A 23,662-nucleotide genomic window follows, 5' to 3' on the forward strand; every position below is an offset into this window, starting at 1 on the left:
TCAATCCATAATTCAAAACATAAATCCAATTAATAAGAGTATAAGAGATTTCAAAATCATACCTAATATAATTTTCATAAACATGATCTAAATTCATTTGGTATCAAATCGAGTCATTTATAGTTTTCCTCTTATTTTTCCTTTTGTTTTCTTCCCTTTTCTCTTTCTTTCCTTCTCTCTCTCTCTCTCTCTCTCTCTCTCTCTCTCTCTCTCTCTCCTTCTTCTTCTTATGTTTGGAGCCTCTCGCGAGACAGACGATTACGAGAATGGAGGAAGTGGTATGTAAAATCATATATTTTTTTACCTCTTTACAATTTAGTCTCTGCAATTCTTTTATTTACAAATAGATTCTCATTTTGAATTTGAAGTATTACACCTTTCATATGAGTACAACCACATGAAGATTTCGGATCGGACTAAGATAAGTAGTTCACCCATTTCAACTTATTTTCATCAATTATTTTTTTGTCTGTGTGTATGCAAGATTTCATGCATCAACTAGAATAGATGCATGTTAACAATCGATGATATGCATGTAACACACATACATGACATGATATTTGTAAAATGAGATTAATAACATTATTTATTATATTGCATCATTTTATTATAACATCAATTTCATTTCAAATAATTGGCTAAACTCAAATAAATCAAAATTTCAAGTAACTACATAAAACCTATGGCAAAATACATAAAACCCCTAAAAACATCTATTGGACGCTTTCTTAACTCGTTAAGTGGATCATCTTTGCTAAACTTTTCAGGATTAACTTGAAAGTACCAGCATTAAACTGGATTAACTTGGCTCTGTTAGATAAGGCCACCTGTAAGCTAGGTTGGATCATATCTAGTCGCATCAGACTCAACATCTCTCTCTTTTTTTTTTTTTTGACATAAGAATTAAATAAGAAAATAAGAATAGATATACATAATTTTTAAGTCATGCAATATAAATTTTTGATAAAATAATGATAAACTTTCAACCATAAAAAAAATTAATATTGATTAATATATTAAACATCCTATTTCATGTCTAATATACATGTCAGGCCACAAGTCGCATCAGACCCAACCATGTCAGTCATCTCTCTTTTATTTTTTGACATAAGAATTCAATAAAAAAATAAGAATATCTATACACAATTTTTAACTCATGCAATGTAAAATTTTTGATAAAATAATGATAAACTTTCAATCATAAATTTTTTTTTGATATTGATTAATACATTAAACATCCTATTTCTAACTTTAAATTTTAATATCATAATCGACGTCATTAAAGGTGATAATGACCTCTGCCTAGGCTACCCTGGCAATCCTCCCGAGTCTATTCCTTCTCAAGCTAGAATACAAAGTGCAGTGTATAGATGAGATGCGGGTGAATCTTAATTGATGTGAGAAAATGTATTCCATGTTGGTTTCATATTTAAATTACAACTAAATAAATTTTTTTATTAGTCTATTCTAAAGTAGGAAATAAATAATGATCGATAATATACCTTCATAAAAAAAAAATTTATAAAGTTAACAATGATCGATGAGTGGTATACCAATTTTTTTTTTTCAAATTAGGGAAAAAATATATATTCGATAAAATCAAAGTTTAAAAATAAAATAAATGAAAAAAAAACATGAAAATAATTATAGTTGATAATGGGGCCCCTTGGATTGCTTAGGGATCCATTACAGGGATGAGTCCCATGTGGTATTCTCTTCTCTCCCCTAAGCTTGTTGAAGGATCCATGGTGAAGGGATGGAACAAAAACATTTCGCTTTCGGGATTTGCACCTCTTTCACCAGCCACCTCGTCCATGGAACCGCTGCCAAGATGGAGAGAGTATATCCTCCACTCAATCTGTAGAAAGATGATGTCGAGGTCGGGGTGGAATCCGAGCGGCAAGATGGAATAGACCCTTTCGTTGCCCTCATGCTTATGATGTCGGAGTGATTCCTTGTGCTGTTTGATCAGAGGTTGGCTGCTGCAATTATGCTTCGGCTTCCACACTCTTTTACCATCCTCTCTCTCGAGGATCCAGATGTGCAGCTCATGCTCATCGCAAAAAGCAAAGTGAGCGAGCCCACGAGATACTCCCACGAGACTCCGAACCCGTCCGTTCCTTCTTTCATTCAGTACTGAACTAATCAAATGATCTTTCTTGTCCTCTTGGATGATGCACATTTTTGGGTAATTATTGTCAAAAGCAACGTCGTAAAGATCAAACGGTGGTGGTACGTGCGGGGGTATCTGATAAATGTGGTGGGACTGACCCCTGTTACTGTACAACACCGTACACCAGAAATTCGACTCGGCATCCAATTCATTCAACCGGTAATCCTCGAAGAAGAGGAGGCACTTGAAGCTACGGGAGGCTCGATGGGAGACCAACTTCGCTGAGATAAATTTACGTTGCAAGGGTAGTTGTTTGACCGCTGTATTCATATGGATGGTCACCCAGTTGATCTCGTCATTCCGGAACGGGTTGCAAACGATCATCGACTTATAACTCCTGTCTTCCCTGCAACCGAGGAGAAGCAAACCGTGGCAGCTATCCAATAGACTCAAGTTGCGATGGTCAGGTAGATGAGAGATGAGCTTGTCGAGATCGAAGCGGTGATCTTTAAAAGGGTGGATGGCCGCGTACTGCCAGGACCCTGCGAGGTGGCTTCGTCGATAGAAGAAGCCGCACATGGTCGGACATAGGTATCTGATGGAGTACGGGCCGCGATCGGAGAGGAGGGCAAGCCACTCTTTGGAAACGCAGCGGAACCGGAGGGTGGACTTCACGGGTAGTCGGGAGAGTATCTGAACCAGCAGGTCATCAGGAAGACTATATCTGCTACACTTGCCGTGGCAGAGTTGCCTCTTTCCTATCTTCAACGAGGTGGTCCTGGCAGCCATTCTCTTCTTCTTCATCTTCTTCTCCATCTCATGCATGTTGGTACAAACCACGAAGCATGCATGTATTATATAGATGATTCTCTCAAAACAGACATGTGACGTATGTGTTAAAAGATTAGGAACACTTCGTATTAAGGGAAAAATTAAACCCATATGATTAGTAACTAATTGTTGTTCATAGTAAACGTAAGATTGAGGATTAATTATAGATTATATTTAGACCATATTAGTATCATAATATTTATATTTAAAAAATTATATTAAAATCTCTATAGTTCTAAAAATAAAATAAATAACCTAATATATCCTATTGTCGTAAGCTTCATAACAGTACATTCTGGTTTGATGTGAAAATAATGTGAAAAAAATAATTTTAATATTCCACGTGTTAAAAATAAAAAATATTAAAATTATCTTTTTTGTTCATCCTTTTCGTATTGATCCAATATGTGGTATCACATATTTTTATTATATTTTTCATTAATGTAGCTTATGACGTTAGGACAAATAAGATTATTTCTTAAGTATAGAAATATAAACTTTTTAGAAGATCTGAATATAAAATTTTTAAGTATAGAAATCATAATACTAGTAAGGTCCGAATATAATAGGTAATATGTAATTAGTCCTAGGATTGATCAAGACCGGTATAAATCAGACTTTTTCAATGTTATTACAGATAAATTTTAAAGGTTAAGATAATTTAATTATAGGTCAAGTCCATTATATGTCATCCAGACTTTTTCTATCAATAATCTTTTTTTTTTCATCCACCTCTTTTCATATCACATATATAATATCAATAGATATGATAAATATTTTGTTAGAAAATAGAGTAGCTACATAATTCTCCTAAAACATACCATATGATATTTTTTTTAAATGCAACATTTAAAAAGAGAAAAACTGATGTTCAAATTATTATATTTGAGTCAAAATAAATATTTTATTTAATGGATAATCAAATCTCAAAACACCAAAATACCCCATTCATTAAAATGGTAGTCCCCAAAGAGGAGGGCGCACTTGAAATGAGGGGAGACTCGATGGGTCATCAACTTCGCTGAGACAAAATGACGTAGTGGGGATAGTCGTTTGAGTGCGCCATTGATATGGATGGTCACCCAATTTGTCTCGTCCTTTCCGGAACGGGTTGCAAATAATCATCGACTTATAGCTCTTGTTTTCTCTGCAGCCGAGGAGAAGCAAACCGTTGCAGCTATCCAATAGATTCAGGTTGCGATGGTCAGGTAGATGAGAGGTGAGATTGTTGAGATCCAAGTGGTGATCCTTATAAGGGTGGATCGGCGCGTACTGCCAAGACCCTGCAAGGTGGGGTCGTCGATAGAAGAAGCCGCATATGGTCGGACATAGGTATCTGACGGAGTAAGTGCCGCGATCCGAGAGGAGGGCAAGCCACTCTTTGGAAACGCAGCGGAACCGGAGGGTGGACTTCACGGGTAGCCGGGAGAGTATCTGAACTAACAGGTCATCAGGAAGACTACATCTGCTGCACTGGCTGTGGCAGAGTCGTCGCCTTCTTATCTTCAACGAGTTGCCGTGGCAGCTGATAGGGGAGTCACCATAGGGTCAATGGAGAAACAGACCATGACGCCAGCCATCCCATGACGGGATAATCAAAGTGACCCCCCTCAGGGAGTGATGGCGACGCGACATGACACGACACCCTCCGCGCGCGGGTCGCACCCTGCCCGAGTAAACGGGCATTAACGTCGACCCGACGTCCCCAACGTCACCCCCTCAGCCAGCGACTCCCTCGCCCATACCCGGCACGTTCCCCCAAACGCAGAGGGCGACGATCGATGCCGCCCATACCCTACGACAGGATGGTCCGTCACGCAACCCGAATGGCAATGTCAAATCCAGCCAGAGGCGTGACCCCGTTCTGACAAGCAGGAACATCAGGTAACATCAGACCGAAACTATAAAAGAGTCCAAGGCCTAAAGGTCAAAGGGGGGACCGAAGGGGGAAAAACTCCCACTTCAGAGGACACACTCGCACTCCATACTTGGAAGGAGGCATCTCTTCCTTCAAAAACCCCTCCACATCGCTAACTTAGCCGTCGGAGGGGTCGGGCCGAGCGCCTCGGCTCGACCTTTGTGCAGGTACCAGACGGTCGACTCTTCAGGTGTTGTGGCCGGCCTGCCGACCCGAGCTGTGCCGACCTGCGGACTTGACGTCCCGACCCGAACCGCCACGCACAACCGCCGGGAGACCTCGAGGAGTGCTCCCCACGGAGATCACCGCATTCCGGACCCGAACCAAGACGCATCGGCTCCGAGGCCACGGCTAAAAAGTTACTTTCCGTAACAGCTGTCATTCTCGGCTTCTTCGTCTTCTTCATCTCATGCAAGTTGGTAGAAACCAGGAAGCACTCATGCATCATATAGATGAGTCTGCACGAGCGTGTGTTTGTGTATGCTTTGGCATCTTCTCCTCCCAAAGTAGGCATGCGTGGCGTATGTGCCAAAGATTAGGAACACTTGCATATTAAGGAAAAGGAAAAAAAATAAATCCATTTGATTAGTAATTATTTTATTGTGATCCGTCGTACACATAAGACTAACTTAAATAAGACTGGATATCACTGGAATTTCAAAAGGTTAAGGTTATTCAATTATAGGCGAAGCTCATTTTATATCTTTCGACCTTTTCTATCCCGAACTATTTTCTTAATCCACCTTTTTTTATTCCCATAAAGATGAATATTTTCAATAATATCATTAGACATGAAAAATATTTTCTGAAAAAAGGAATAGTTATATATTTCTACAAACACATACCATCGGATCGTATTTTTTGAAAAGTGAAATACTGATATTGTTTGTGTGATAGAAACCTATTGGCATGCGTGGTATAAGAAAGAGTCCATACAACATGGGAGAATAGGAAGTTTTAGTCATGCTTAAGGCACGCAATGGGTGTCGGTGCTCGATCAATTCGCAATGTCTAATGCCGTCTTATTCGATCTTTCTCGATGCTCAATTGATCTAAATTGCTAAACTCAAATTAATGGTTCCACAACCAATGATATATTATTTTATATGATAAGTTCTTTGATAGGGAGAGAATCAATTTTATACTCTTTACAATGAATGAAGTGATGTTCTTATCTACCAAAATGGAGATATGTCATCAAGTCTCACTATTTGTTCATCATGTGGATGTGGATGTGGATGTGGATATTCTTTTCGTTGAGAACAATATTTATTAGTATATCATTAGTTTTTTATGTAACATTATCATTCCAAAAGAATTCATATCTGGTTATCATAATAAATCATGAATAATATGGAGAAGTCAATCTAGTGGATGTTAGTCAAATCATGATAGTTCTGAAAACTCCTTTTGTAACACCTCAGTTCAATGGAAAGTCAGGGACAATACAAAGTCATAATCTTATTTGTTTGAATGTAAGATCAAAATCAAAATAAAATAAATTTCACAGTTTAATTATTATATATTTCAATCATAATTAATTAACTAACTTATGGGACATATTGATACAATTCAAACAATAATCAATTGAAGCACAAGATGTTCGTAATTATTCAATAGACTGATTATATAGTTTAGTCTATAATCGATCCATCATGTTTTCATTATGAAACTCTAAAAAATTTAAAGATAATCATATCACAAATATAAAAAACACCGTGACTCACATAAGATTTATCATAAATAATTTTTTAATACATAAAATCTTTATACATTCAAAACATGCTTTCTAAATATGCAAATATTTTCTTTATGCTCATACAGAAACCTAAACTTTACATGTATTTCAAAATCATGATTTTTTAACATAAAATATTTAAATACCAAATCTTTCATCATGCTTAGTTTATAAAACATTAATTTCATGTATATTTCAAATCGTAACTCGCTACTAATATTTTTAAAAGCACGATGCTTTTAAATATATTTTCATAATAAGAGCAAAAATATAACATTGTAGTGAAAAGACTATTATTAACTTTTCACAAATAAGCATAAATATAACTAACACTTCTAACGATAAATATAGTTATGATATTTACTTGTCGTAATGATATTAATGACTACGACCACATTATATTCTAATGATAAGTTTCAGAATTATGTTTAAATCTTATACTATAGATAACACATATCTTTCTATGTCTAGGCATGAAGAAATTAGTTTATGAATAAATACTAATGTTTAACCCTATTCGTAAGGTCCATATTATAGTTCTATTGACCAGACAACTATCATGTCACAAAAAATTATACATCAATTATTTTCTTACAAAACTTAGAGTTGAAGCAAATTATTTTTCATATCTTTTCAAGATAAATGCAGTTATATATTAATTTTCTAATCTTTTTCAACAATAATATTAGATTAATATTTTTATATAAATTTTGATAAGATCACTTAAAAATACTTATAAAACAATAAACCATAGTTCAAACCATATGCTCTTTCAAACCATCAATATTTAAATCTTTTTAATACTTTCAAATAATAAAATAACTTTCAAATTATGTAACTTATATATATTTATAAATATCAAACACATATATTAATATTTTTAAAAACAGACTGAATTGAGTCATTGGATACTCACCCTAATTTTAGCCTCGAAACATCTTTATTTTTCATATTCTTCCAATATCATTATTTTTTTATGTTTTATTTCTTTCACAATATAAATATTAAATTAACTAAAAATATCAGGATTTATTAATCTATAATCCAAAATATAAATCTAATTAATAAGAACATAAGAGATTTTAAAATCATATCTAATATAATTTTCGTGAACTCGATCTAAATTCATTCGGTATCAAATCAAGTCATCCATAGTTTTCCTCTTAGTTTTCCTTTTATTTTCTTCCCTTTTATTTTTATTTTTCTCTTTCTTTCTATTATTTCCTTCCTTTCTCCACAGCCGAAGCGTTTCCTCTCTCTCTTTCTTTCCTTCTCCTTCTCGTTCTCAATTTAAATTGGGACCTTTCATGTGAGTACAACTACATGAAGATTTCGGATCGTAATACGATAAGTAGTTCACCCATTTCAACTTATTTTCATCAACGTATTTTTGTATGTGAGTATGCAAGATTACATGCATCAACTCGAATACATGCATGCCAACAATCGATGATATGCATGTAACTCACATACATGTGCAAAATGACATTATTTATTATATTACTCCGTTTATTATGAATCTCGACATCATTAAAGGTGATGACCTCTGCCTACTCTACCCTCGAATCCTCTCTTGGAGTATAATCCCTCCCAAGCCAATGATAAAGATGAAAAGTGGAGTGTGTAATGAGATGTGGGTGAATCTTAATTGATGTGAGAAAATCTATTCCATGTTGGTTTCATATTTAAATCATAACTAAATAAATTTATTTTTTATTGAGCTATTCTAAAGTAGGAAATAAATAATGATCGATAATATACCTTCATAAAAAAAAAATTATAAAGTTAACAATGATCGATGAGTGGTATACCAAATTTGTTTTTTTTTTCTCAATTTGGGCAAAAAATTATATATTCGATAAAATCAAAGTTTTAAAAAATAAAAGTAAATAAAAAATATGAAAATAATTATGGTTGATGATAGGGCCCCATGTGTTGCTTAGGGATCCATTTAAGGAAGTCCCATGTGGTATTCTCCCTCAACACTTAAGGATCCATGGTGAAGGGATGGAACAAAAACATTTTGCCGTCGGGATTTGCATCTCTTTCACCAGTCACCTCAGCCAAGATGGAGAGAGTACATCCTCCACTCAATCTGTAGAAAGATACTGTTGTGGCCGGGGTGGAATCCGACCGGCAAGATAGAAGAGACCCTTTCGTTGCCCTCTTGCTTATGACGTCGGTGCGATTCTTTGTGCGGTTTGATCAGAGATTGGCTACTGCAATTATGCTTCAGTTTCCATACTCTTTTACCATCCTCCCTCAGATGTGTAGCTCGTGGTCATCGCAAAAAGCAAAGTGAGCGAGCCCACGAGATACTCCCATGAGACTCCGAACCTGTCTGTTCCTTCTTTTATTCAGTGCGGAACTAATCCAAAAGATCTTTCTCGTCCTCTCGGATGATTGCATTGTTTTGGGTAATTATTGTCAACAGCAACGTTATAAAGATCAAACGGTGTTGATACATGTTGGGAAGATGATAAATGTAGTGGGTCTGACCCCTGTTATTGGACAACATGCATTGATATTTTAACAAATTTATTTTGACTTAAAGAAAGACAGAAAGGTTATCAGTTTTTTTGAATTCAAATTTGTTATATTTTAAAATAACATATAGACATTAAGAGTTTAGTTAAAACCTCGTCATCATCGTAAAAAATGAGAAAATTATTGAATCCCAGATTTTGACGATGAAATCAATTGATGAATTTATGAATTAATGAACGTTTGAGAAAATTAACGTAGGACAAACTTCGATCATGAAAAGATAATCAGGCGTTGGGTTGAAGATCATCATATTAGGGATCGGACATTCGATCGGAAGGATCGGACATTGCATCAAGAAGATCAAATGTTACGAGAGGTCAACATGCCGATGGGTCGGACAATACGCTAAAGGAAAAGACAATACATCGGAAGTTCGGATGAAATGTCGGATGAGCTATTGATATGCCAAACAACATAGGCTTCAATATTGTAATTGTTGTGTCTTAATCGAAGTAGTTTAGAATCTAATTGAATTGATTTTGGGTGTAACCATGATAACTTAATTAGGTGTCCATTGAGCCTGAATCAGAATTGGACTTGTTAGAAGGTCAATTTAGTGACCTGAGGTTGGGCCAAGCGGTGATATCGCTTGTGAGCTGAAAAGTACATATTGTACTTTTTCGAGAAACTCGATGGTAATACCGCCAAGGTCAGTAGTAGTATTGGCTAAATTAGTGGTGATATCATTAGAATACAGTCTCTCAGGCTGTGTCAAGCGATAGTACCACCCAATGCAAACAGTGGTATCGCTAGTACCTCAACAACCCGAGGATTTAAATTTTTGGCTCCATTTTTTAAGTCATTTGAGCCTATAAATATCCTACTCATGCTTGCTTAAAAAAGGATAAAAAACTTATAATTTTAAAGTATTGTAAACTCATAAAAAGTATTGAGTCTCTTCCTCTTTGAGTTTAAAAGTTATTCTAAGAGAGGTGTGAGGTCTTTTATAAAAGAAGGATATAAGTGTTCTCTCATAAGCCTATGAAAATGAAAAGGAGTTATAATATGAGTAGTTGATATTCACTGATTAAAAGTAGATCGATAATGAAAACCAATGGTCTCGAAGGAAGATGAATCGGGAGTGAATGTAGGTCGGGACAATCGAACCACTATAAATTTGGTTTTCATTTCTCTTTATGCTTTTCCTTGCTATTACTAATTGATTTAGTTATTCATTACTCTTACTCGTATTCTAAATTAAACGTATTTTTGATACAAGTTTCATTGATCGAAATTTTTAAAAATTAGAATGTTATTTCGAAAGTACTAATTCACCCATCTTAGCGTCTTTATAATCATAACAATAACCTTGATAGTAGGGTTTATATTATAGTTATACTAACTAGACAACTATCATATGATGAACAATTATATATAAATTAGTTTCTTCCTAAATTTAGAGTTTAAACAAATTAATTTTGCCTATCTTTTCAAAACGAATGCACTCATATATTATTTTTCTAGTTATTTTTAAATATAATATTTAGATAAATATTTTCATATAAACTCTGATCAGATAACTTAAAAAATACTTATAAAACAGTAAACCGTAGTTCAAGCAATCGATATTTAAAACTTTTTAATACTTTTAAATAATAAATTAATTTTTAAATTATGTAAATTATATGTATTTACAAATATCAAACACATACATTAATACTTTTAAAAACAGACTAAACAGAGTCATTGGATACTTACCCTAATTGTATATCTTCGATACAAACATATAATTGTGATCTCTCCTTTTCTTATTCTTCTAATATCATTTTTTTTTATTTCTCTCATAATAGACATATTAAATTAACTAAAAACATCAGAATTTATCAATCCATAATTCAAAACATAAATCTAATTAATAAGAATATAAGAGATTTCAAAATCATAACTAATATAATTTTCATAAACTTGATCTAAATTCATTTGGTATCAAATCGAGTCATCTATAGTTTTCCTCTTATTTTTCCTTTTGTTTTCTTTCCTTTTCTCTTTCTTCTCATTCTTTCTCTTCTTTCCTTCCTTTCTCCACAGCCGAGGCCTTTCCTCCTCTCTCTCTCTCTCTCTCTCTCTCCCTCTTCTTCTTCTTATTCTTCTTCTGTTCTCCTCCTCTTCTTGTTTCTCCGGATCGGACTAAGATAAGTAGACCACCCATTTCAACTTATTTTCATCAATTGTTTTTTTGTCTGTGTGTATGCAAGATCTCATGCATCAACTAGAATAGATGCATCGTAACAATCGATGATATGCATGTAACACACATACGTGACATGACATGTGTAAAATGACATTAATAACATTATTTATTATATTGCATCATTTTATTATAACATCAATTTCATTTCAAATAATTGGCTAAACTCAAATAAATCAAAATTTCAAGTAATGACATAAAATCTATGGAAATAAATACATAAAACCCCTTACAACATCTATTGGACCCTATCTTAGCTCGTGAATTGGATCATCTATGCTAAACTTCCCAGGTTTAACCAGCATTAAACTTGGGCTATGTTAGATAAGACCACCTGTGAGCTACATGCATTTGATCATATCTAGTCGCATTAGACCCAATCATGTCACTCATATCTCTTTTTCTTTTTACATAAAAATTAAATAAACAAATAAGAATATATATACACAATTTTTAACTCATGCAATGTAAATTTTTTGATAAAATAATTATAAGCTTTCAACCATAAAAAAAAATTGATATTGATTAATACATTAAAAATCCTATTTCTAACTTTAAATCTTAATATCATAATCGACGTCATTAAAGGTGATAATGACCTCTGCCTATGCTACCCTGGCAATCCTCCCGAGTCTATACCCTCTCAAGCCAATGATAAGATACAAAGTGGAGTGTATAGATGAGATGTGGGTGAATCTTAATTGATGTGAGAAAATGTATTCCATGTTGGTTTCATATTTAAATCATAACTAAATAAATTTTTTTGATTAATCAATTCTAAAGTAGGAAATAAATAATGATCGATAATATACCTTCATAAAAAAAATTTATAAAGTTAACAATGATCGATGAGTGGTATACCAAATTTGATTTTTTTTTTCAGATTAGGGAAAAATATATATTCGATAAAATCAAAGTTTAAAAATAAAATAAATGAAAAAAAAACATGAAAATAATTATAGTTGATACTGGGGCCCCTTGGGTTGCTTAGGGATCCATTACAGGGAGTCCCATGTGGTATTCTCTTCTCTCCCCTAAGCTTGTTGAAGGATCCACGGTGATGGGATGGAACAAAAACATTTCGCTTTCGGGATTTGCACCTCTTTCACCAGCCACCTCGTCCATGGAACCGCTGCCAAGATGGAGAGAGTATATCCTCCACTCAATCTGTAGAAAGATGATGTCGAGGTCAGGGTGGAATCCGAGCGGCAAGATGGAATAGACCCTTTGGTTGCCCTCATGCTTATGATGTCGGAGTGATTCCTTGTGCTGTTTGATCAGAGGTTGGCTACTGTAATTATGCGTCGGCTTCCACACTCTTTTACCATCCTCTCTCTCGAGGATCCAGATGTGTAGCTCATGCTCATCGCAAAAAGCAAAGTGAGCGAGCCCACGAGAGACTCCCATGAGACTCCGAACCCGTCCGTTCCTTCTTTCATTCAGTGCTGAACTAATCAAATGATCTTTCTTGTTCTCTTGGATGACGCACACTTTTGGGTAATTATTGTCAAAAGCAACGTCGTAAAGATCAAACGGTGGTGGTACGTGCGGGGGTATCTGATAAATGTTGTGGGACTGACCCCTGTTACCGTACAACACCGTACACCAGAAATTCGACTCGGCACCCAATTCATTCAACCGGTAATCCTCGAAGAAGAGGAGGCACTTGAAGCTACGGGAGGCTCGGTGGGAGACCAACTTCGCTGAGATAAATTTACGTTGCAAGGGTAGTTGTTTGACGGCTGCATTCATATGGATGGTCACCCAGTTGATCTCGTCATTCCGGAACGGGTTGCAAACGATCATCGACTTATAACTCCTGTCTTCCCTGCAACCGAGGAGAAGCAAACCGTGGCAGCTATCCAATAGATTCAAGTTGCGATGGTCAGGTAGATGAGAGATGAGATTGTGGAGATCGAAGCGGTGATCTTTAAAAGGGTGGATGGCCGCGTACTGCCAGGACCGTGCGAGGTGGCTTCGTCGATAGAAGAAGCCGCACATGGTCGGACATAGGTATCTGATGGAGTACGGGCCGCGATCGGAGAGGAGGGCAAGCCACTCTTTGGAAACGCAGCGGAACCGGAGGGTGGACTTCACGGGTAGTCGGGAGAGTATCTGAACCAGCAGGTCATCAGGAAGACTATATCTGCTACACTTGCCGTGGCAGAGTCGCCTCTTTCCTATCTTCAACGAGGTGGTCCTGGCGGCCATTCTCTTCATCTTCTTCTCCATCTCATGCATGTTGGTACAAACCACGAAGCATGCATGTATTATATAGATGATTCTGTGAAAACAGACATGTGACGTATGTGTTAAAAGATTAGGAACACTTACATATTAAGGGAAAAATTAAACCCATATGATTAGTAACTAATTATTGTTGTCCATGGTAAACGTAAGATTGAGGACTAATTATGAGACTACCTCCTGTATTTGGACCATATTAGTATTGTAATCTTTATATTTAAAACAATTTATATTAATTTTTTTATAATTCTAAAAATAAAATAAAATAATCTAATATATCTTAATGTCATCAACTGTATTGACGAAAAACACAATACATGACACTACGTACTTGTTCGGTGCCAAAATAATAGAGAAAATGATAATTTTAATATTCCATATGTTAAAAAAGGAAGAAATGTTAAAATTATTTTTTTGTTTATCATTTTCGTACTGATCTATTACGTGGTGTCAAGTGTTATTTTTTTGTCAATGCAATTGATGATGCTAGGATAAATGAGATTATTTTTTTAATTTTAGAACTATAAAAATTTTAATGTAAATTTTTTAAATATAGAAATCATGATACTAATAAGGTCCAAATATAATAGGTAATATGTAATCAGTCTGATCAAGACAAGTATACATAAGACTCGATGCCAAACAAACTTAAAATGTTAAGATAATTCAATTATAGGCCAAGTCCATTATATGTCATCCGGACTTTTTCTATCAATAATATATTTTTTTTCATCCACCTCTTTTCATCTCACATATATAATATCAATAGATATGATAAATATTTTGTTAGAAAATGGAGTAGCTACATAATTCTCCTAAAACATACCATATGATAGTTTTTTTTAAATGCAACATTTAAAAAGAGAAAAACTGATATTCAAATTATTATATTTGAGTCAAAATAAATATTTTATTTAATGGATAATTAAATCTCAAAACACAAAGAGCAATTATGTGAGGAGCTACAATAGAGGCAGCTTGACGGGTAAGGTTGATGGCGGAATTAACAATTTCTTTTTAATCTTTCTCATTTCAAATTAGCAGTGCTTTCATCGAGACCAGCACTTATGCCAGTATGATCGATTTAGAAATATTATAGCGTATAACTTTCTTCAAATGAGGCATCATTTAACTTACCACTGTTTTGTCTCTATACAATTTTATTCAAATAAATCTTGTATGTGGTTTAAGTGAAGTCACTTTGTCTATGAATATAGTAGTTGTATGTGTCAATTTATCACACATTTTACTAGTGTTATTGCTCCTTTAGCAGTAACTCTATTCCAATTACTGATGCTTTTGATTCACGTTGGAGTTACTCTGATGTGTTTAAATGATTTTGTTTATTTTATACTAAGTTGACGTTGATTTTGTGTGGAATGCGACTCAAATTGAAGTCAAAATTGGGGCTCTAAAATGTTGACTGCTAACCACACGCGCCACCCCCCTCGACCAATTCTCACTACGGTTGATTGGGTGTCGAGCGGCTACGGCCCTTCCCCTCTCACGAGCGTAACGCACGGCGACGAGGAACGGTCGAGGGAGGTAAGGAGCGGTCGGGCCATCTTCCCCCACTTGCGGGCGTAACGCCTAGCGAGCCCACCGTCGGCCAAGGTTTCACCCGTTCGTATAAATGGAGCTTCGAGGAACAGGGTGAGAGTGGAAGACGTGAGAGAGTTCCCATTGCTCCGGCGCCAAATCCGACTAAGTTGACCGCCTCATCCTTGTCTCCGACGTCGAAGCATCTTCTCTTTGACTTCCGGTCGTCGATCTCCATCATCGGCCACAGGGTGCTCATTGCAGCAACCAAAGAGACAGAGGACATTGACTGCGATTGAAGAAGTTGACTGTGGTCAACAACTTCGGTCATCTTTTGGTCAACAAGGGTAATTTTAAAATTATGAGATTATTATTAATTCCAGTTTTGTTGTATTTAGGCAAAAAATTTCAAGTATTTTAGGAAAATTAGTTATCATGTGACTATATGATTCGATTTTATTGTATTTTTAAGAATGATATTTACATCATAATTCAAATCATATTGAATTGCTTATGTTTATTTTATGTTATTTTTGTATGATTTTTTATCCACTTGATCGCTATTCCATGACTCTATAGCTACTATATTTTTTTTGATATTTTGGTTTTTATGATGAACCAATTTGATCTATTTTTTTAGATATTATGTATGAATCAAGAATTCAAGGTGTGAGGGACATTGGCAGAATGCATATGATGTGATACTATAATTTTTTCAAAAACATCGGATGTATCAGATAAGATTTCTCTAATATGTAAGTTAAATACTTGAGATTAATATAAAATCTCTTACGACATACTTATATTTGGAGATATTTTTTTTTTATTATTATTTTTCAAAATTATAGATGGTTATGGAAGATCAAATGTACTTAATTTTGTCGGTGAATAATTTATTCTTAATGTGATGTAACATGGTGCCCAACATATTATTTTCGTATTAATGATCTCGAGAATTCTTCAACATGATCAATTCGAGCTTAGCCTTATCAAATTATGCACCATAAGATTTAAAGGGTGTAATCGATAATCTAATATTCATTTTTGGAAGCTTTGATTTGCTCCCCTACAAATTATCATTATTATGTTTTTATTATTTTTGTTGACCACGATGGATGCTATTATGGGCTACCTAAATCCGAAAAGAATTTGATAAAATTGATGTAAGATTTTAAACCAATTTTTGGGAAGGGTTTTTATTTTTTTGTTATTTTTGGGCGATAAGAGTCATCCATTAAGGAATTTGTATCCCTATAGCTATTCTTAAACTGAAGAAAAGGAAACGTACCCTACTTTTTTTTATTGAACATTAAAATGTTCTTTTCCTTCCCATTATCTTTCTTTAATTTCTTTGGAGATTACTGAGTTTCCGTTCTTCAGTACAATGTGCTAAATCAAATTCTCAACTAAATATACACCAAAGAAGTCACTAGTGTTATTCAGGCATTCATTAGATGCACTCATCAAGCATGTGTTCATCAATGAAACTTACAATCAACTTTTTATTAGCTAACTAACAATTTGATGATTGTTACAGAGTCTTGAAATTGAATCTCCATTTTATTAAAAACAAAGATACATTTCACGAATATTATATCTACTTTTCTTGTCTTTCACATTCGGGTACCTCTAACATCGGAGAGACACAATAACACACAAATCGTGCAAAAGATTATTTTCATGGTGGAAAGTAATTTAATCCGTGTAGATACTGAATTCCTCACGAGGAAGGATGAGTTTGAAGGTGGACTAATAGGCATTGATGTGTCATTCTAGTTGTTCACTAATTTCCACGTGGTTCTCGGTATCGACGTATACTAAACTTATATATGAACTGCCTCTTCGATCGCCTCCGATCACCAATTATAGCCAAAGAGCGTCTTGTAATTGTCTCAACACGTGACAATAAACTATCGCTGACAACAAATAGATTCATTCGGCTTAAATAAGAAATGCTTATATTGCCAATATATCAGTTAGCCAAAGAGTCATGAACTGAGCTGGATATGCGTATACCTCATTGTCTTTGATATAACAATTCCTACGGTCGTACCATTATGGCCGTGAAAAGAGAAATCCCATGTGACGCTATTATTTTTCGTCACTTACTATCGTCAATGCCATGCGTTCCTAATTCCATTTAACATAGACATTGTCATAGGATTTGGCAACATGATGTGGTGCTCGGCACACACATATCTTTGGTTTTGCATGTATTACAGTATGAACCAACGAATGCTACGGAGATTGACCGTAAATTAAGGTATATACTCTACTGTAAGTAAACGAATGTTCCACTCAATTTTCTTACAAGATGAGAAAAATGTTGATGAATTTATTATTACCTAAAAATATAATGTATTTTGAGGTAATAATAAATTCATCAAACAAATGTATTCTCCGGAAGTACTTCACCGGTGCAGGATTTCTACCTCGGTGGACCCACTTTGGAAGCGGAACAATTTGTTGGACCCACGCCGTTCCCTTTGAACCTTTATATTCTTAAACATTTGAACAGCTCCGTCGGTTCGTCCCGTTCCCGGCTATCTCTGTCCTGATGCGACGCTACGGTCTTCTCTGCGCAGAGAGAGCAGAGGGTGAGAGTGAGCGCATAATTGAGCTGACAAGATCGTTGGTACCATAAGAAGCTGAAAGCTGGGGCGTCGAGAGAGATCTTCGAGCAGAATTTTCAGCTTTTGATGGATCCGGAGAAGGGCTCTTCAGAGGATACGCAAATGGCATTTGTCTTGTTGATACCTGGGGAAGGAGCAGCTGCAGCTGCTGCTGTAGCTTTAGCTTCTTCTGGAGAAGCTGTTAGAGACCCAAAGGTGGAACCTTCGGAAGAATTCTCCGGTGACGCAAACGCTGGTGAGCGCAAATCCCCCTCTCGAACTGGAAGCGTTTCCCCTGAGATCGCCGAGTCTTCTTCCCTCCCCAAGAAGCCCCGCCGACCTCCCCAAACCCAGTCCCTCGTTCGCCGGTCTTCCATCTCCAAGCCCAAGTCCAGATTTGTCGACCAATGCCTTCCTCCAGCTGCCATATCGGTCGGTGACGGTTGCTCGTCGGCCTATGATCGGGTGCTGGGCTCGCCGCACCATGGCTCCCCGAATTCCAAGGCCTTTGGCCTGCTTACGACTCCTTCACATGCCGAGGACGAAGAGGAGGAGGAGGATGACTTTAAGAAACAACAGTTCTCAGATGGTGGGGCGGCGCGGAGGAAGTGGAAGATTAGGGTCTTGATTGAGTGGGCGATACTCATCCTCGCAATGGCCTGCCTGGCTACGAGCTTGACAATTAGCCGGTTGCAGGAATTCGTAATTTGGGGATTGGAGATCTGGAAATGGTGCTTGATGGTCATAGTAATCTGTTGCGGCCGATTGGTGACATATTGGCTTGTCACCATCGTCGTGTTCTTGATAGAAAGAAACTTCCTTTTGAGAAAGAAAGTATTGTACTTTGCCTATGGATTGAAGGACTGCGTTCGGATCTGCATTTGGTTTGGTCTAATTTTAGTTGCTTGGAGCGTGATATTCTGTCAAGGAATTCCAGGATCACCCAAGACCATGAAAGCTCTTAATTATGTGTCTCGTGCACTCTCTTCACTACTTATTGGGTCGGTGTTGTGGTTGGTGAAGATCCTTTTGGTGAAGACACTAGCTTCCAGCTTTCATATGAATACATTTTTTGATCGAATCCAAGAGTCCATCTTTCATCAATATGTGCTACAAATGCTTTCCGGTCCACCACTAATGGAGTTGGCTGAGAAGGTAGGGGATGCAAGAGTTACATCACGCTTGAGTTTTAGGAGCACCAGAAAAGTGAAAGGCAAAGGCAAAGAAGGAGAGGGGATAGGGGTGATTGATGTGAGAAAGCTTCAAATGATGGGACACAAAAAAGTGTCAGCTTGGACTATGAAGGGATTAATCAATGTGATCAGGGGTACAGGTCTTTCGACAATTTCCAATAGTATAGAGAGTTTTGGTGAAGAGGAAAGTGAGCAGAAAGATAAGGAGATAACTAGTGAATGGGAAGCAAAGGCTGCAGCTTTCCAAATTTTTGAGAATGTTGCAAGGCCTGGGTACAAGTAAGGAAAAATTGAGGCATTGAAGTTCAAAATTTCTATTCTCTTTATCACTTCATCATGTGCTTTTTAATTGCAGGTATATTGATGAGGAAGATCTTCTAAGGTTTTTGAGTAAGGAGGAACTGACTTATGTGCTTCCATTGTTTGAGGGAGCTGTGGAGACTAGAAAGATTAAAAAATCAGCCTTAAGAAACTGGGTGGTAACTTCACAATCCTCATACCATTTAGAATATTTCTTATAGAGATCATTAATTGTTGTTCACCTCTGCACATTCTTCATACCGTTACTAGAATGTAAACGGCCTTTACAGGCAGTCATATCTTCACTTACAATTTCAAAAGCCTCCACTAGTCAGAAATATTTGTTTCAGGCATCTCAGTTCATAGGTATTGGGTACACGGTGGAGTAGCATCCACCACTAAAAAGTTCTCCTGGCAGATTCTTCTTGTGTAACAATACCAGTAAGTTTAGATAGGGATAATGTTGTAGCAGCATTACTGGTGGAAGTTGCTTTTAGTAGGATAGAATTTTCTTTTCTTTTGTATTATAGATTTGTCGAACAACATAAAACAAACAAAATTTGCCCACCATGTATATCAAAATTTCTTGGTTCATTAGTTGGACGCTGAATACTTTTCAAGTAAAAGTTTTTTCTATTACAGACAATATTTGAGAAAAAAGACAGAAATATAGTTTAGATGGATGATGTCTTTGGGGCCACTCCTCTGCCCTGGAGAAGAACAACACAATTGGAAGAAGGGATGCATGTATAGGTCCAGTGAACCTTATGCACTCGTACTTTGCAAATTAAGTATAGGATTGGTTAGTTTACAATGCTATCTCTTGAGTATCACTGAAGTAAGCTTAATTTTGTATAAATAGTTAATTCAGTGTCCATCTAGTTTGTTTTAATTTCACTTTAAGAGACTATTAATCTTAAAGGATGCTGATTCTTTTGTTGATTTGTAGAATATCTTTACCACACTAATAATAAAACTTGATTACAAAACAGCAACTAACCCACATGCCTGAGATGTTCCAACTTCAATGACTAAACTACTGACTTGCTGATATATCTGAGAACGTTAGAAAAAATTTAAATAACAGTCATAATACAGAGTAATATGTCCTTTGATAATATTTTGGTTCTCTTCTCCTATCTAATGATTCAAATAACTGACATATATATGAATACCCAACACAAGATTGAACTTGTAAAACATCATTATAGTATGAATAAATAGTTTTTGCCAACAAACATATGATGATCGTGCACTTCCTCAACTGTACTATCTATGAGTGAGAATATGATGGCAATTGAAATTAAAATGAGCTAGAAGGACATTGTCATTTCACCAAATTCCAAAATGTACATAGGGGGGCTTCAGGAAGTCTACGGCTTTTGTATCAAAGCATAAATCTAGTTATGTTGTTGATGTATAAGAGAGCTAGAAATACCCATCTTAATTTACACAATGTTCATACGATAAATTGTTTTAACTATGGCTTGTTTTTGTTGTCTTCATCGTCATTGCTATTTTGTTCTTTATGATGAAATACACTGGGCACCTTTTATGTTAACCTCTAGTTTGTAATTATAGTGAATCTCCTTTGAAATGAAATTCATGATCGGTTTGATATCTTGGTACTCTACTCCATCTTTGTTACACTTCCTTATTTTCCTTGAATACAAGAATGGATGCATCTTCATAATTCCTCTGATATTTCTCTGGAAAAAAAGAACTGAAGAATTATATCATGCAACCAAGAAATCCTGTACAGATGGTCTTGTTCTCTGAGCACTATAAGTCTGGAGGGTGAAAAAACAATATTTTGATATTATTTCCAGGTGAAGGCATATCTTGAAAGGAAATCACTTGCCTATTCCTTAAATGACACCAGAACTGCAGTAAAACAATTGCATAAAATTGCAAATGTTATCATCACCATTCTTATCATCATTGTTATACTTATTTTGATGGGATTTGCAACAATGCAAGTTCTCGTATTCATATCATCTCAGTTGCTATTGGTGGCTTTTGTATTTGGAAATACCTGCAAGACAATCTTTGAGGCAATCATATTTGTGTTTATTATGCACCCTTTTGACGTTGGTGATCGCTGTGTTGTTGATGGTGTTCAGGTAAGTTATTTGAATGCTAGTTCACTTATTTTTGCTCTAAATTTTGAATGCTAATTCTAAATTGTCATCCTTGCAGATGATTGTGGAAGAAATGAATATACTAACAACTGTATTTTTGAGATCTGACAATGGGAAGACATACTATCCAAATTATGTGTTACTGAGGAAACCAATTACAAACTTCTTCAGAAGCCCTGACATGAATGATTCCATTGAGTTCTCAATTGATGTGTCAACTTCATTGGAAACACTTGAAGCTATAAAATCTAAAATAAAAGTGTAAGTCTAATTAACATATTGCTATAACTTTCATCTTGATTGGCATTTTTCTAGTAACTCCAAATATTATATAGTATGTGCTCATTTCAGAATTAAAATCTTGATCTGTTATTGTGATTCAATCTATTCCTAGAATTTATAAACTATTAATCTAAGTACTGAATAGAAGAATTGGTTGTTAATTTTAAAAACCAATGTAGTGGATAGTACATTGTAGTTTTAAGATTTGATTTCTGGAAGTTGGTTATAATAATTTACATGCATATTATTTTTTTGTAGACTAGTTATGTGTCTTAGATTTTTTATATCCTATATTAAAATGTGAAGATTAACTTCCTCTTGTATTGACAATCCTAGATTTCTTTTTGGAATTATTGTCAGGTATATTGACAGCAGACCTAATCATTGGCATCCTAATCACAGCATTGTGGTAAAGGACATAGTGAATATTAATAAGATGGACATGACTCTTAATGTTTGCCATACTATGAACTATCAGAACATCGTGGAGAAGAACAACCGAAGGTCTGATCTTGTTCTTGAGCTAAAGAGAATATTTGAAGAACTATCAGTTCAGTATCACCTGCTGCCTCAGGAAGTCCAGCTTAGCTATACTGGCTCAACTCCTTTACCTTTAGCTAATGGAATCATTTAGTGTTATCTCTCTGATGTTATCAAAATTAACAAGCTACCTGAGCCTCCTGATATCGCTACGATGTTCCTGAGATGACACAGACTCCGCTGGGACGTTGTTTGGGTACCTTGCATCAGATTTATTATCGTGGATTTCACTATGTAGAGTATAGAGCTCTATGTAATTCCATTAGTTGTTGCTCTGGTTTATTCTTGTACAATGTGCAACAAGAATTATACAAGTTATGGAATTCCATTGTGTTAATTGGTTTCAGAAATGATCAAACTGAGTCATTGATAAATTAATGAGGCTCAAAGCTTGAGATAGAGAAAATTGTTGAACTTAGTATAGATTGGATCCTTTCATTTATACTATTAGAGTCTGTCTTACTGATTTGCATCACTCATTTGGTTGAGTTTCATATCTCAAATCTAATCTAACTTTGCACATGAGATGAAATATTATAATTTGACATGGACTGAGTCTTTTCATAATGGTTTATGCTTTTTGGGGTAATTATAAAAAAGTCTATTAAAATGTTATCTGACTGCAAGCATATGCATGTCATATGAGCTGTTGCATATTATAACTGTTAATTTGCATTACAGTCCCCAAGTGACAAGAAAGAGACCATGATGGGGAAGGAATTATTAGCCCATGTGTTGCATATTATAACTGTTGAAATATTGATTAATTTGATCACTAGTGATCACTGTTGAAGAATAAAGATTGTATGTTATCCCCGAGACTAATATTTGTTTACTTATACCAAAATGAGCTTGACTAATCATTATAAATTGGTAATATTAAATTTATTAAATAGAAGAAATTAGGGTCAAGTAGTTTTATGAAGATAACTTGAGAAACTTTAAAGATAATAATGTTTGGAAAAGGATAGATATAGCATCAATAAGGTGTGGACTTTGATTACCATTAAGATTAGTTGTATAACAAAGAAATTATTAGAGAATTTATAAAATAGTATTAGCCTTAAAGAGAGAGTTGTAATGGTATTTGGAAGTTCAAAAAGCTTATACTATAACAGGGAGCACACTTCAAATAATTTCTACAAAAATCGCATGCTTTAAAGAATTGTAATGTTGCAAAAATACGGAGAATTTTGTAATTACAATATCATGTTTGACAAAATACAAGTCTTATGATAGCTTTTATGATAAATTAGATACTAAGATTAGTAGTAGTATAAGGGACATATATCATCTATCTAAAATTAACAAAAGAAGATCGAAAATTTAAATAACAATACATGTACAAAGGATCAAAAGTAAAATATAATATTAATGATATTAAGTGGTGAATGCAAGTTTTGATTTTAGTATCTTGAGATAATTGTGTATTAGACATATTTATTAAATATTGTTGAAGGCTTAAAACCTCAT

General features: G+C 35.2%; 3 protein-coding genes across 3 annotated transcripts; 1 reads left to right on the plus strand and 2 right to left on the minus strand.

Annotated features, from left to right (window-relative positions):
• Positions 1–1,675: 1,675 nt before the first annotated feature.
• Positions 1,676–2,929, minus strand: LOC135680133 (putative F-box only protein 9). The gene has a single exon (XM_065194119.1). It carries the CDS (start codon positions 2,927–2,929, stop codon positions 1,676–1,678), a length of 1,254 nt encoding a protein of 417 aa, XP_065050191.1.
• Positions 2,930–12,322: 9,393 nt separating this feature from the next.
• Positions 12,323–13,567, minus strand: LOC135680134 (F-box protein At5g07610-like). The gene has a single exon (XM_065194120.1). The coding sequence runs from the start codon at positions 13,565–13,567 to the stop codon at positions 12,323–12,325; it is 1,245 nt and encodes a 414-aa protein (XP_065050192.1).
• Positions 13,568–17,665: 4,098 nt separating this feature from the next.
• LOC135678680 (mechanosensitive ion channel protein 10-like) lies at positions 17,666–22,526 on the plus strand. The gene is made up of 5 exons (XM_065191756.1): positions 17,666–19,205; positions 19,282–19,405; positions 21,056–21,349; positions 21,426–21,628; positions 22,010–22,526. The coding sequence occupies exons 1-5, from the start codon at positions 17,821–17,823 to the stop codon at positions 22,281–22,283; spliced, it is 2,280 nt and encodes a 759-aa protein (XP_065047828.1). The 5' UTR covers positions 17,666–17,820; the 3' UTR covers positions 22,284–22,526.
• The last annotated feature ends 1,136 nt before the right edge of the window (positions 22,527–23,662 follow it).

The sequence above is a fragment of the Musa acuminata genome, chromosome BXJ1-7 (genome assembly GCF_036884655.1).
Source record: "Musa acuminata AAA Group cultivar baxijiao chromosome BXJ1-7, Cavendish_Baxijiao_AAA, whole genome shotgun sequence".
NCBI classification, from domain to species: domain Eukaryota; kingdom Viridiplantae; phylum Streptophyta; class Magnoliopsida; order Zingiberales; family Musaceae; genus Musa; species Musa acuminata.

Coding starts and splice junctions, on each gene's coding strand:
- LOC135680133 (XM_065194119.1), bottom strand. CDS start 2,929: ATGGAGAAGAAGATGAAGAAGAAGAGAATGGCTGCCAGGACCACCTCG.
- LOC135680134 (XM_065194120.1), bottom strand. CDS start 13,567: ATGGAGAAGAAGATGAAGAGAATGGCCGCCAGGACCACCTCGTTGAAG.
- LOC135678680 (XM_065191756.1), top strand. CDS start 17,821: ATGGATCCGGAGAAGGGCTCTTCAGAGGATACGCAAATGGCATTTGTC. Junction 19,206..19,281: donor GTTGCAAGGCCTGGGTACAA/GTAAGGAAAAAT, acceptor TTTTAATTGCAG/GTATATTGATGAGGAAGATC. Junction 21,350..21,425: donor GTGTTGTTGATGGTGTTCAG/GTAAGTTATTTG, acceptor TCATCCTTGCAG/ATGATTGTGGAAGAAATGAA.